A 13175-nucleotide genomic window follows, 5' to 3' on the forward strand; every position below is an offset into this window, starting at 1 on the left:
ACTCTTTCCCTTCAGTCTAGCCCAGGTCCAGAACTCAGTTTGATCCAAACAGTCTCAAGGATTGGCAAGGGGAGGGGGGAAGCTTTTTTTTAAATCACTTTTGGTCACTGAATCTACCATTTTAAGAGTAAGATTTGCTTTATGAAAATCAATTCATTAATAAAAACTACATTGAAGTTGCAACACCATTTCATAGTGAAATATTTTGAGTAAAATTTTGTTGCTAGCATAGTCGTGGACAAAAGTTTTATCAGCAAAATGTTTGAATTACATTAATAAATAAGACAATGCTACTAGTCCTGTGTCTGTCCAGAATCTTCTCTGCGAGTTGCAGAATTAATCAATTTTTTGTCATAGTCGTACTCGACGGGAGCCAACAGTTGCAAAAATGTTCTTAGAGCAGATTTTCTGCCTGGTTTAGTTGATGCCACATGTGTGATATGACAGTATATACAGCCACACCCAAGAATCATAGGTAGGGAAGAATAATTAGCAAATTTGTGAACTGTGCCTAAGAATTTTCAATTGAGAAAAATAGATTCAATTTTCATAGAACCTACCTAATCTTCATAGTCTCCTATTGGTTAGCTTTGGCTCCCTAATGAAATTAGTTCTTTATGAAGCAAAAATGTATTTGTAAAAACTAAATTTGCATAACTCACTTTTGGTATAAAAGATCTTAAGTAAGACAAATCATTAAACTCACAGTTTTGGCAGTGTAAACAAGCAAAAAAAAATGAATAATTTGTTAATTGCTCAGTTCTGCTCTAGTAGTTATTTCATTTGTAGTTGTGACATGCTTTGTGTGTTGGTATAGATCCAAATGGTGGCTGTCATTAGCTAGTATCAGTCGTGATTCAGATGGTAAAATAGCAATTCCCCTTTAGGCCCCTCATTTAGGGCTTAGCCACTTGTTTGTCAGATTAGTGGTGCTTTTAAAAAAAATCATTTTGGTTCTTACTATGTGTTTTGTTGTTATTGTTTAAGATTGGAATTAGTTAGCTTTGTGCGTGTCCATCTGGGTTTGGTGGCCCATCGTAATGATGCTTGATATGCCTTGTAAATTGATTACTTGTGTTTACGTTTGCTATTTTGGCCACAAACCTAAACACTTTTTTTCTCTGTCCTGAGAGTATGTAATGTTGAAAGTTTGTTTAAAATTGGGCATAAACACTGGTTTAATTTGCTAACTTACATTAACTTATAAAATATATGTACTATGAATTAATATACATGTACATACACACTTCTTCCCTTATGACCCATAAGTAAGCTTCAGGTCTTGGAATTTCTTGGAAAGTTCCATGTAGCCCATAGAATAAAGAAAGCAGAAAAAAAAAACAAAAACCTAATCTCTATTTTCCAGGTGGCAAAATTGAGCCACAGCAAGAATCCACAGCGCTCCCATGACCATGCAAAAACATTGAAAGAAGACATAATAAATATATCCCAGTCCTTGAGCCTCGTTCCAAACATTGGACATTACTGAGTATCTTCTTCCCCTTTTCCCTGGCCTCCCAAGAGTACTGACAAGAAACCACATCCTGGGATAAAATCAGAAATACATCTGCTTAGAAGCCATAGCCTATGGGCAGGTTCATTCCTACCCCCCTCTCTAAACAGAAATCCCTATGAGTCAAAGTAGATGATGATATGCATAATGGCCTCCCAGCAGCACAATTAATCAGAAAGCTCTCAGGGGAGAAGTACAAAGGAGTTTTCACTACCAGTTAGAAATACTGATGAGAACCAGGAAGGACAGCTCTCTTAACTTGACAGAGAGGGACAAGACTGGCAACAGAGGCTAAGTCCTGAGTAGGTTCTCTCTCAGCCGCACACCCCTTCTCTCTTCTTAGGGATAATTTGTCAGGTCCTCAAAGATGAGGGAATCATGTCCATACCCAAGGGAGTCATATGAGTCACTTTTCCACTTCCCATCTCTATTCAGAGATCATCTCCCATTTATCAGGGAAGGCATTCTATGACCTTCTTAACAGTTTATTCCATTGAGGAATCCCTTTATGATCGCATGCTATTAACTAATGGAATCCCTCATCAAGTTCCCTAGAACATATGCTGCTTAATCTCATACCTGGCAGAGACAGACGCTGATCACTAGCTGTGCATTCTAATGAATTATCCCCTTTCATAGAGTAGGATTGTCACTGAGACATGGCTTCTTACCAAGGGGCTATATTTCCCAGACCCCTTGCAAGTCAGATGTGGTCATAAAACTGGGTTCTGGACCATGGAACGTGAGAGAAAGTGACATGCATCCCCTCCCAGGCCTGGCCCACGGAAACCTTCCAGGTGTCTCCCACTTCCATGTCTTTTTCCCTTTCTAATCACTGGGATGGAAATGATTCCCAGGGCAACCTTAGAAGTCACATGTTGTAAATGGCAACGTTCTGGAATGACCATGCGGAGGGTCACCCTACCGACTTTCTCCACATCTGTTATGAGAGCAAGAAAAATGTCTCCTGTGTTTGAGTAATGTACATTTTTAGGCCTATGTGACATAGTAGTTAATCTAATCTAATTAATACATATACATTACCTGGGCACTAGTTGTTAATTACAGTGAGAGATTTATAGGACATGTGATTGAGTATGCCAAGACAGGATTATAAATTCACTTCTACAGAAGGTAAAGCAAAGTGATCAGACCTCTCAGAATTTGTGGGGTTAATGTGGACAGGAACAGAATCTTTTCCTCAGCCACTTGGCTAGATGGCCAATTCAGGATCTTAATTAGATTTTTATCTATTAAAAAGCATGACAATGTACAACAGACTATTGATTTTACATTAATTTCATAGCCGAGGAAAAAAAGACAAAAATATTAATTAAAACCCCACCCTGTTCAGGTTGTTCCAGAAATAAATCCTTCTTTATGCTGAGGAGACAGCACCAATTAACTCTTATAAAGTGCTCGAATGGTTGCAAAGGGCAAAACAAGATGTTCAGAAAAATGTGAACTCTAGGACTCATTGCTATTTCTGGGGCATTTTAGTTTCCATTGCTTTGGTACCTCCATCTTAGACGAGTTTGACAAGTTAGAAACTGACCACAGTCATCTAAGATTTATTCTTTATTCAAAAACACATCCATGAAAAGCCAAGGAAGTACAAAGGCGAGTCTGCACCAACATCTTCCAAGACGAGATGGAAGCATCTCTGGTCTTTCCAGCAATTCCCACTGGTGTAATCATGACTCAACAGTCTGTTGCAATCAGGTGTGGAAAGGGGAGGAGTGACAGCTAGAATGCAAAGAAGTGTGCACAACCCAGAGCCATCTCGGCTTTGCCAAAACCCAAGTGCCCCCCTGGGAGTGTCTTGCAACATATGTTCTGTTGAGAAGTGAGGTTGCAAACCAGGGGGTTATTGCAATAAAAACCACTTGTGATGAACAAGAGTTGTACGTTTAAATTTATTTTTTTAATGTTTGTCTTCCTTACTAGACAATCAACTCTGTGAGGGCAGAGACTACATCACCACTGTACCCCCGCCCCTGACACACAGGAGGTACTCAATAAATATATGTTGTAAGGATGAATGGATGGATGGATGGAAGGATGGAGTCTACCCAGCTCCAGTGTGAGTAGGAACATTCTCTGCTATAGGCAGAGATAGTGAGAAAATAAAACACACAGACACATACAATTTTTAGCATTTGAAAAGTGGGATTGAATAAGGACTAATAAATCTTCTAGGTAATTGTACTTCTTTCAATGCCCAAGCTATATTTTTCTATCACTTTGAAACCCAAATTTAAATACCTTCCCAAAGTTTGTTTTGCTGGTCGGAAATGCTTTAATAAAAGTGTAGTCTCTAACTAGTCATGGCATCACTGAAGAAAGGATGTCACTTCCAGGCCCCAGAAGAACTCAAAGGTGGCAGGACCCAAGCAGGCACCATGGCTCCAAATGGACCAGCCTTACAGCCTCTCACTCCACCACTGTTCACTTCTTCCAGCTTGAAAGTAGAACACATGTTGACAAACTGGGTGGTAAGTGGGAGGAACTCTGGTCAACAAGAAGCTTGCACTGGACACTATAAAGCAATAGTATTTTACTGGCCACAGTGTGACTGGACTTCACTCTCTGTTCAGACATTGAGAAGAATTTTCTGGGTGGGCAAAGTACAAAAAAAAAAAAAATTCCATTGGTCACATTACCCAAAAAATAAGCTGACTCTAGCCTAGCAGCATCTGTCCATACTCCAGGACTCAGGCTTTGACTCTCCTGAGGCAAACACCTGGCCGTGCAGCTTGTCCTTCCATCCAGTCTACCCTTTGGGGTCCAGGCCCTTGGCCAGTCTCATACCCAATGCTATCCACCTCATTGCCCAAGTAGTATCACACTGGTGTAACAAGACATTTATCTGGCCAAGATCTCAGGGATGGGGTCAGGTTCAGTGGACCTGAGCATGCCCATTTAAGATGTTCAAATGTCTCCATCCCACCCCATTCACATGAGATGGCTCCTGAGTTATGCATCCCAAGAACCTCAGTTGGGAAATCTCTAGAGCAGATTCACTGTTGCTCAAGAGCCTGGGTATTGTAGCAGCCTGGAGGCAGGTTGTCCCTGATGTTCTCCAGGTTCTTCACATCAGCTAGAATCCCATCTATGCTCATCTCCAGCACATGGAGGTGGCCCTGCTGCCGACGTGCTCTCTCTTCCAGCTCTGACATCAAGGGCCTCAACTGGCTGTTGATCTGAGTCTTGGCCCGGAAGAGCTTCTGCTCCAATAAGATCAGCTTCTCTTCATCCACACTGCCAGGCTGACCTATTTGAGGGAATGAGAAAAGAGTTAATATAGAAGAGCTGTGGTTAGATCTCCTTGAACACACGTGGGCCCTCTAGACCCTTAACTAGTTCCTGTTTCCACCTGCCCAGAGGAAATGGTATGCCGTGCTTATTCTAGGGGTGTCTGACTGCCTCAGGTGGTGGAGCATGTGACTCTTGATCTCAGGGTTGTGAGTTCAAGCCCCACGGGTGGTATGGAGTTTACTTAAAATAAAAAACTTTAAACTAAAAAAAAAAATAATAAAAGGCTTATTTTACACTGGGATATTTTACATTTGGACCACAATATAATATAGATAATATAGAAAATGTTCCAAGAGCTCTAGCCTAGTTACTAGTTTTGAACAGCCCAGTTCAAACCTCTGAGCACTATAGTTAAGAAATAGGAAGCTTGGATTTCTCCTTTCACGTTGGGGCCAACAGTTCATGCTCTGAACGGATGAAGGCTGAAGGTCACTGGAGACTGAGTACTGTCCAAGGTGCCTGCCCCACACAGCTCACCCTCAGATCAGGACCAACTCCAAATTATGTTTACTGAACTACCCTTAGGAAATAATCTTGCTATTTTCCATTAGAAGACCTTTAGAAACTGGCTGGGCTTTTGGGTTTATAGAGGCCAAGGTATGCTTTGCTATTTGGGGGATAGATTCCAGCTGTTTGGAAATGATGTAAGACTTCATTCTGGCCTGAGACAGTGGGAATCTGGCTAGATATTCGTTTATTTCCCATATGAAATGTAGTCTTATTTGTTCAGGTATGTTTTACCCATACACAATCTAAAACTAATGTCAGCACGAAGGGCACCTGGCCAAACCTGTTTGATGTGCATAGGGTCTGGGTGGCCTTTGGTCAATTCAAACTCAAGGTCAGGTTGCCTCCCACATCGGAGCTGTGGTGATAGCATTTGCCTGCCCGAGTTTATTGTGCCTGGGGTGATGACATCGTGACTGGTCCAGGACTCCAGGGAGCAAACAGGAGAAACAACACCATAACAAAAATGCAGATCCAGTGGATCGGTCCTTCACTGAGGAGCAGGGGAGATTTCCAGCATTCGGGGTCTATGACATGCCGAGAAAGTTAAGTAAGCTTGGGAACAAAACCACCATGTCCACAGAGAGGCAGTACAAACTGCTCAAAAAAGGGGCAGGAGCATTGGCAACAAAGAGATCTCACTTTGAATCCCACCTCCACAGTTTATGTGATCCATGGGACCCTATCAACCCTTCTGAGCCTCAGTTTACTGCTCTGTGAGATAAAATAATAAAAGAAATAAAACCTGTCTCATAGGACCTTTAAAAGACTTAAGTGATATTGCACCAGAGAACACCTGGCAGAGTGCCTGACACCTAGTAAATGTTTAATAATCCCCACCAACTTCTTTCCCCCATGCTCTCATTTTCTCTTGAAAGGCCCTATTTGTTTCATTACCTTTTTCAGAACACTGAACAAAGCTGCTAAAAGCTCCACTGGGGAGTTGGGGTTTTTGGGTTTTTTTTTTTACCCTTAGAGGGTCTTTACTCTTTGGGGCTCACTGGACCACAAAGCAGACTCATTAGTATAACAACACAGACAATATTGATCTTCCAGGGTAAGTGAGGATGGTAGTCCACAGAAAAATCAGATTTTAAAATTCTTCAGCTAGGGCGCCTGGGTGGCTCAGTTGGTTAAGTGTCTGCCTTCGGCTCAGGTCATGGTCCCAGCGTCCTGGGACCAAGCCCCATGTCAGGGTCCCTGCTCAGCGGGAGTCTGCTTCTCCCTCTGCCTCTGCCCCTCCCCTTGCTTGTGTGCTCTCTCTCAAAATAAATAAATAAATAAAAATCTTTCAAAAAATAGTAAAGTTGTTCTACTGAACCTAAAATGTAGAACCAAGCCTTTTCCGGAATGTGGCTGGAATCTGTGACTGAATCCTTTGTTCCCTATCTGCAGCAGTCTACGCTTGATAAAACAGGCCGAATGAGGGTTTGCTATCAGTTTTACCAATCCTAAATGTTAATCCTCATCAGTTTTTTTTTTGTGGGGGAGGGATTCTGTGGGTAAATCTGAATTCTTGCCACCCTGTGCCATCAAATCTATTTTACTTGAAAATTTTGCAGTATCTCATGTACCTACTACCTTTACATTTCTTCTGGGCTATCAACCCCAGGTCCCACAACTGGTTATATCAGGGTATAACTGCAGGCTAGGGACAAACAGCAGAATCGACAAGTGACTCTTGACTTCACAGGCTGGGAGAACTCCCCTCTCACCATTTCTACTGCCTCAGAGCTCAGGCTCTGTCATCTCCCTCCTCGATTCCCTCCGCCATTTCCAAAGTGGTCTCACCCTGCCTTTTGTCTAACCAAGGCTGCTCCACTCACTTGTGTAACTCCACTTAGTGATCTTTCTGAATCTATGGGGATGATGTTATTCCTCTGCCCACAACTGCCCACAAGCTTCTCAGGACCAAGGTCAGAATCCTTAGCAGGACTGTCAAACTGTCCAGTCTTCTCTTGAGCCGTGAAGTTTGAATACTGCCTCCACAGTTTACTATGGGATCAGTGAGACATGATTAACCTCTTTGTGCTTCAATATACCTTCCCTAAATACACCCAGATCTTTGAGCTACAGACTTTCACCTCCAAGGGCAATAGGAACTCAGTGACCCATCTTTAGATGGTAAAATAGAGTCCAGAAAATGTAAAGTTGTGTGCCCAAAGTATCTGGGCTTAGAAATAAAACAAATTTCTGATACCCTTAAGGGTACTCTTAAGGCTTCCATTTATCAGGGCTAGGTCTAGCTCGCCTTCTGAGAGCAGCCCTGGAGCATGGGGCTGGAAGCTTGTGGATACTCCACATACTTATTAGGTGTAGGATGCCGTCCAATGAGTTGAGTGTGTCTTGGATCGTAGCTCCAGCATTCTTGGCTCTGTTATCAACTCTTTGGGCTTCTGTAATTACCTGAAGAAAAAGAAATACAAAGCAGTCTTGAAAGGGTGTCTCTCATACTGGCAGGTTTACAGGAATCTCCCATGGAGAACGATGGGAACTGACCATCTGCACTGCGTCCATATCCAGGTCAAACTCTTGCTCCTTTCTGGCCAGCTCTCCTTCCACTTCCCTCACCTCACTCTTCAGTGTGGCCAGTCCCTTCTCCATGGCCAAGGCTCCATCTGCTGTCACATTGGCTCCCAAGTTCAGGCTTCCTATCTCCTGGGAAGAGAAAGGGAGCCAGGGCCGGGAGGAGAGAGAGGGGTGAGGCACAAAAATGTCCCAGGGACAAAAAGAGAAAAACAGCTGCAGCCAGACCCTGCTGGAGTAAGTTAGATGAACAACAAGAGTCAGACTTGGAGACACACCCTTCTCCAAGCTCTGCTTCCAACAAATTAATTCGGGGGTATGTCTGTAGGGACTAGGAGGGTCAGCAGTGAGACACTGGGTCCCTCTCAGGTCAACGCTCACCGAAAAGTGAACGCAATAAAAACGATTTGGGAAAACCCAGAGGGTGAGAAATTCACATCATTTCCTGTCATAGCTCTTTGCTGCCACAGTCGTTTGAGCAACTTTACTGGGATCCTTGAGACAGCTGAGTTCAAGGCGCAGAGAATGAAAATGGGCAACAGCTGTGGCTCTTGTTTTTATTAGGACAAAGTTTATCAATATCTTTACCCATAAGCTGTTATTAAACATCAAATTGCAGGTATCTCTGTGCTAAAAGCCATATAAAGAGAGCCACATGAAACCGGTCTCCACCCTCAAGGGACTTAAAATGAGAAATTATTCTTGCAAATTACCAAGTGGTCCAAGAGTGAGGTCAAATAGTCCAGATCCTAAGAGTTTCCTCTGGGCTTTCTAGAGTTGCATAAGCTTTTTAGAAGTCATGCCTAAATGAGCGCTAAGGCGCTCTCTTCCAGCCGAGAAGCACAACCTCTACTACAGCATTTCCCATACGGGGTGTGTATCTAGTCTATCTCCCCCCATCACACGGAATGCTCTTTGAAGAGAAGTGCGAGTCGCCACCGGAAGCTAGGAATAAGCAGGCAAGGTTTCTACCCAAGAGCCTCCAAGGGACTGTGACTCTGCTGACATCTTGATTTCTACTTCTAGCCTCCAGAACTGTGAGAGAATAAACTTCTGTTGTCTTAAGCCATCCAGCCTGTGGTACTTTGTTACAGCAGCTCTAGGACACTAATACAAGAGTTGATACAAAAACCCAGACTTGGATGGTTCTTCTCATGGTATTGTCCAACAAGGGAGCGGAAAATTTAGGTTCTAGCTCTCGGTCAATGAAAGCCTTGTGACTCAACCAACAAAAGGGGGCACATAAGTGGCTCTGGGGCTGCCACGGACCACGACAGCCCTCTGAGATCTAGGGGCCAAAACGAGCCCAATGCTCTCTCTCTTCCCACACGACCCTTGCGTTTGGGGCTGCACGTGCCAACCTGCATTTCGATTTCTCTTTACCTGTTCTATCTTGTCAGTGATCTCCAGGGCCTCCCTGGCTGTGGTCTTGGCCCTCTGGGTGTCGGCAGCAGCACCGCCCAGGGCTGTTTCTGCTTGCTTGGTCTTGTCACTGGCATCTGCGACCTTCTGGCTGATGTAGGAGAGTCTCTTCATGGCCTCTTCTGCTTCTGCTTTTCTGTCTTCAACCTGCAAGTCAAACTCTGAAATGAAGACAAGAAAACAAAAGTGACTTGTGAAACATAACAAATGAAACTGAATGGGGCTGAAGTTTTTAAGAAAAATCCCAGGAAGAGGGTTATTACTGCCTGGGGGCAAGAGTGTGGGAAGTTGTGGCTGTTACCGCCCTTTCTTATCCAGCAGAAAGCCCCTTAAAGGAGGCACTGAAAGGGCCATGATTAGGCCGTTGCTTAGAGAAACTGACAATCAGCCTGCCCTGGGTTCCCACCACTGCAAGCGTATTAAGACCCCAAAGTAGACCAGAAAGAGATGAAATCTCTGAAGCCCAAAGTTTCAAGCCAGAGCCTTAAACCCGAAGCTGCCAATGATGAGAATTGGAGGTTGAACAGAATGGGTAGAGAGGTTCTTTCTGTGAAGAAAATCCCAAGACTTGAGAAATGTTTCTTTTTGTTCTTTACTGAAGAAACCTGAAATTGTAAACCAAATCTCTACAAGGCACAAACCCAGATTTCCTGGGATCCAGGTGCTGTGACAGTTTTTGCTCTATCATCACCACAAAGCAACCACATGGATTATATATTGGAATCAACCAGGCTACAAAAGAAAAGGGAAAAATATCGGTGTTGTAGTAGGATGTTGGATCTGTGAAGGACCTTAGAGATCCTTCTTTCTTTAAAGAAGAGGATGTTAGGGTCTGGAAAGGCTGTGACTTGCCTATGGTCACACAGTCTGCTCAGAGCCGTCATGCGGCCCAGCCAAGCTTGGAACTCAAGCCTTCTGACAGCTAGTTAAATTCTTTCCACTACATCAAATATCAATACAATTTCTTACTTTAGGAAGGTATTTATTAAGTGTCTGTTAATATCCCCATGTACCTATAATTTAGAGAGATACACAGGGACTCAAAATAAATCAAACTTGTGGTTATTCCTTTAACATACTCAAGTGACCTGGACCATGAAATGCTTACCTCTGAGGTTCTTTAGGATGTTCTCAACCTCATAAAAAGTGGCATTGCCCATACTTAGTGCTTCTTGGGCTCTGCTTTTAGCAAGGTTGGCACGGGAAAGCAGCTGATCTGATGTCTGTAAACCAGCAGACAGAATAAGATTAGAGTAAATGTAACATACACCTAGAAGGAGCATTCCGACCAGCAGAATCACTTGGACATATTTCTCTTTGTGACAACTGAGTGCTGTGATTCACCAGAAAGTCTAGGGGTGCTGTCGCAAAGCCCTCCACAATCTGGGACAGAGCAAACTTTATAAACCAACGACACATCCTGTATAGGGAACAGTCTCAAACGCCAGTCCACTATCAAGGACAAGTACAGTTTTGCAAATCATAATTTTATACTCTAGATACTTCCTAAAGCCAAGCTAGTAGAAAAAGCTGGACCAAAATTGAACTCAGGAGGCCTGAGTCCTATTCCTAGGTTTGAGGGCCGATTCAGTGGGTAGAACAGAACTAATTACATCAAGCTGTCTGTATCTCAGTTACTCCATCTACAAGCAGTGGTACCATGACCTTCAGAGAGTTTCCTAGGGTTGCATATTTATGGCCTCTTGCCATATTTATTCATATGGGAGGCATCCAGTACCTGTTGGTTGAGTGAATGAGTTAATAAAAGGATACCTGTCTCCCATTCTTTCCATTGTGTAAGAGCTGCTGGATTTCTTCTTCCCAGTTTCCCAGACTGCTTTGCACATGCTTGAACTCATCCATACGCCTAGTCACCAGGCTTGAGAGAGAGTCAGTTTTTTGTTTGATCCTCTTCACTTCCACCTGTGGGCCCAAAGACATGAAGGAGTCTGACTTTCCGCCCACCAGTCGCCACACCAGCCTTCTTAGGAGCTTGAAAACAACAGCAATCCAGACACAAAGTTTAATAGAAATGAAGCAAAATGCCTAATGATAGTCAGGTGGCAGTTTCCCCAAGCATCAAACAGGTCTTGTCTCTCTCTCTCTCTCTCTCTCTTTTAAATTTACCTGTTGGTTTATACATGCGTGGAAACACTTTTATGGGAATCACTGTGTAGCGCTTTTTGCATAGGCAGAAAGCTAAATCTTCTTAATGTGATACATTTGTAATAGTTAAAGGAATCAATGACAGAAACAATGTAAAACTTCTGAGAAAAACAAAAGTCTTCTGAATGGCTGTACATAGAAACGTACTATAGTTTGGACCCAAATGTAAATAGCAAGCTTTATCTCTAATAATTTCCCACAAGTTTCAGTAGTCCCCAAAACTAAGGAGGAGATATAAAATTGTTATCCACTCATAGGTTCAGGATGTGGGCTAAGGCTTTCTCAGAGGCAAAGACTGGAGTTTAAGAACAAGGAAATTGTTAACAAGAAGGATATTCTTCCTAATCAAACACAAGAAAGGTCCCTGTGGAGGAAAAGCTGAATGACCAAACCATGGTATGGAACCCCCAGAGAAGCAAGCACCATGGCCCTTCTTCTGTCCACCAAGCACATCAGTACATGCCCTCACCTGAAAAGACTGATCATTGACTCCTGGCAGCTGAGACACAGAATTGAGAAGGCGAAGACTATGCTGATAAGACCTTTCTGCTTCAGTGTCAGTCTGAGGGGCCTCCCCCAACAGCTGCTGGGCCAGGGACTTGGCTTTCTCCAACCTGCAGGGTGGGGAGAAAGAGAACTTTGAGGACTCACTCTTTTTATTAAAAGCAAACATTCATCTTGTTGTGTCAAAAGTATGCAGTTGGAGTTATCAGAAGAACCGAATGAGGTGATGTGACAGACACGCGTCCCTCTCCACAATCTAAACATAAGCCTTAACGTTTATACAGGTTGGGTTGGAAGAATTCAGCCCAAGTTTCCCAAGTCTTGATAATATATTCTTTTTATCTCCCCCATGTCGTCAGATGCATTTACTCAACCACCACAACTTCCCCAAGCATTGCAATCTTTCCGTCAAAACACAAGTTTTACTTAATCAGTCTTTTCTGATTCTCCAGACATAAAGGCATGTCCCTTCCCCCAAATTAACGCTCTCATTCTCTTGTCCCTTAGGAGTAATATCTTTTAATGAAGCACCGGTGCCCCTCGACCGTGGTTTGCACTACACCCTGGAAGGATGCGGATAATCTTGGCCCAGGTGAGGACCCGTCGAACATACTTTCCCATAAGCCCTTGCACCGCAGAGCCGTCCGGGCTGCCCCCGCCGCCTCCTTCCTGCAGGGCCTTGTGTGCCAGGGACAGTGCTTGTTTGGAATAGTCCTCGGTTTCCCGTACCAGCTGCTCCATGGTACTGGCTGACCCAACATGGCTGAAAGGATTAAAAACAAAGAATTGGAGTTTTCATTGCAAGGGGCTTCCTTTAAGTCTTTTATTGGAAGGAAGGGAGAGGAGTAAGGGAACTGGTTTGTCTAGAAAAGCCAAACAGAATCAACCCAGATTAGACGGAATTAGAGGATCTGTCAGGAAGCAGGAGGTGTTCTGGAGATGGAGCTCATGTCTTAGACCCTAGCTGGTGATCTTTTCCGTTTATGGCGTAACCAGGGCAGCAGGGTGTGGGGCGGGGAGACCGGTGCGAGCAGTCTCAGGGGGATAAAGTACTGCATTTATAAGCTGTTTTGTGCAGGAAGAAACACCTAGGTCTTATTTCATCCAGGACCCACTCCTCTCCCCTCACTTTTGCTGAAATTCTACATTGGGTCTACCACTAGAGGGGACAGAGCCTGCCAATAAAATCCCCCAAATGCTTACAAAGTGATAAAAACAA

The 13175-nt window shown here is 43.6% G+C and overlaps 2 protein-coding genes across 4 annotated transcripts in view; one reads left to right on the forward strand and one right to left on the reverse strand.

Moving 5' to 3' along the window:
- Positions 1 to 13175, forward strand: part of NMNAT2 (nicotinamide nucleotide adenylyltransferase 2) — a 206205-nt gene that overhangs the window by 181356 nt on the left and 11674 nt on the right. Inside the window, exon 12 of one of the 2 annotated variants that reach the window (XR_012380558.1) lies at positions 12464 to 12548. Coding sequence is in view for 1 of the 2 variants with exons in the window: in XM_073900137.1 (XP_073756238.1) it covers positions 12464 to 12479 (16 nt within the window). In the remaining variant the exon portion in view is untranslated. Of the gene's footprint in view, positions 1 to 12463; positions 12559 to 13175 lie in introns of those variants that run through there. The other variant, XM_073900137.1, reaches the window with a different exon arrangement.
- Positions 2896 to 13175, reverse strand: part of LAMC2 (laminin subunit gamma 2) — a 56104-nt gene continuing 45824 nt past the window's right edge. For both annotated transcript variants that reach the window (XM_073900132.1, XM_073900133.1), the window contains 8 exons: positions 12570 to 12719; positions 11922 to 12066; positions 11060 to 11209; positions 10395 to 10509; positions 9248 to 9447; positions 7838 to 7996; positions 7645 to 7744; positions 2896 to 4787 (listed from right to left, as the gene is read on the reverse strand). In XM_073900132.1, coding sequence (XP_073756233.1) covers positions 4534 to 4787; positions 7645 to 7744; positions 7838 to 7996; positions 9248 to 9447; positions 10395 to 10509; positions 11060 to 11209; positions 11922 to 12066; positions 12570 to 12719 — 1273 coding nt within the window. In that variant the 3' untranslated portion in view covers positions 2896 to 4533. The remainder of the gene's footprint in view (positions 4788 to 7644; positions 7745 to 7837; positions 7997 to 9247; positions 9448 to 10394; positions 10510 to 11059; positions 11210 to 11921; positions 12067 to 12569; positions 12720 to 13175) is intronic.

This window comes from Callorhinus ursinus, unplaced genomic scaffold (genome assembly GCF_003265705.2).
Source record: "Callorhinus ursinus isolate GAN/ISIS: 27379988/994484 unplaced genomic scaffold, GSC_fseal_2.0 scaffold13, whole genome shotgun sequence".
In the NCBI taxonomy this organism is placed as follows: Eukaryota; Metazoa; Chordata; class Mammalia; order Carnivora; family Otariidae; genus Callorhinus; species Callorhinus ursinus.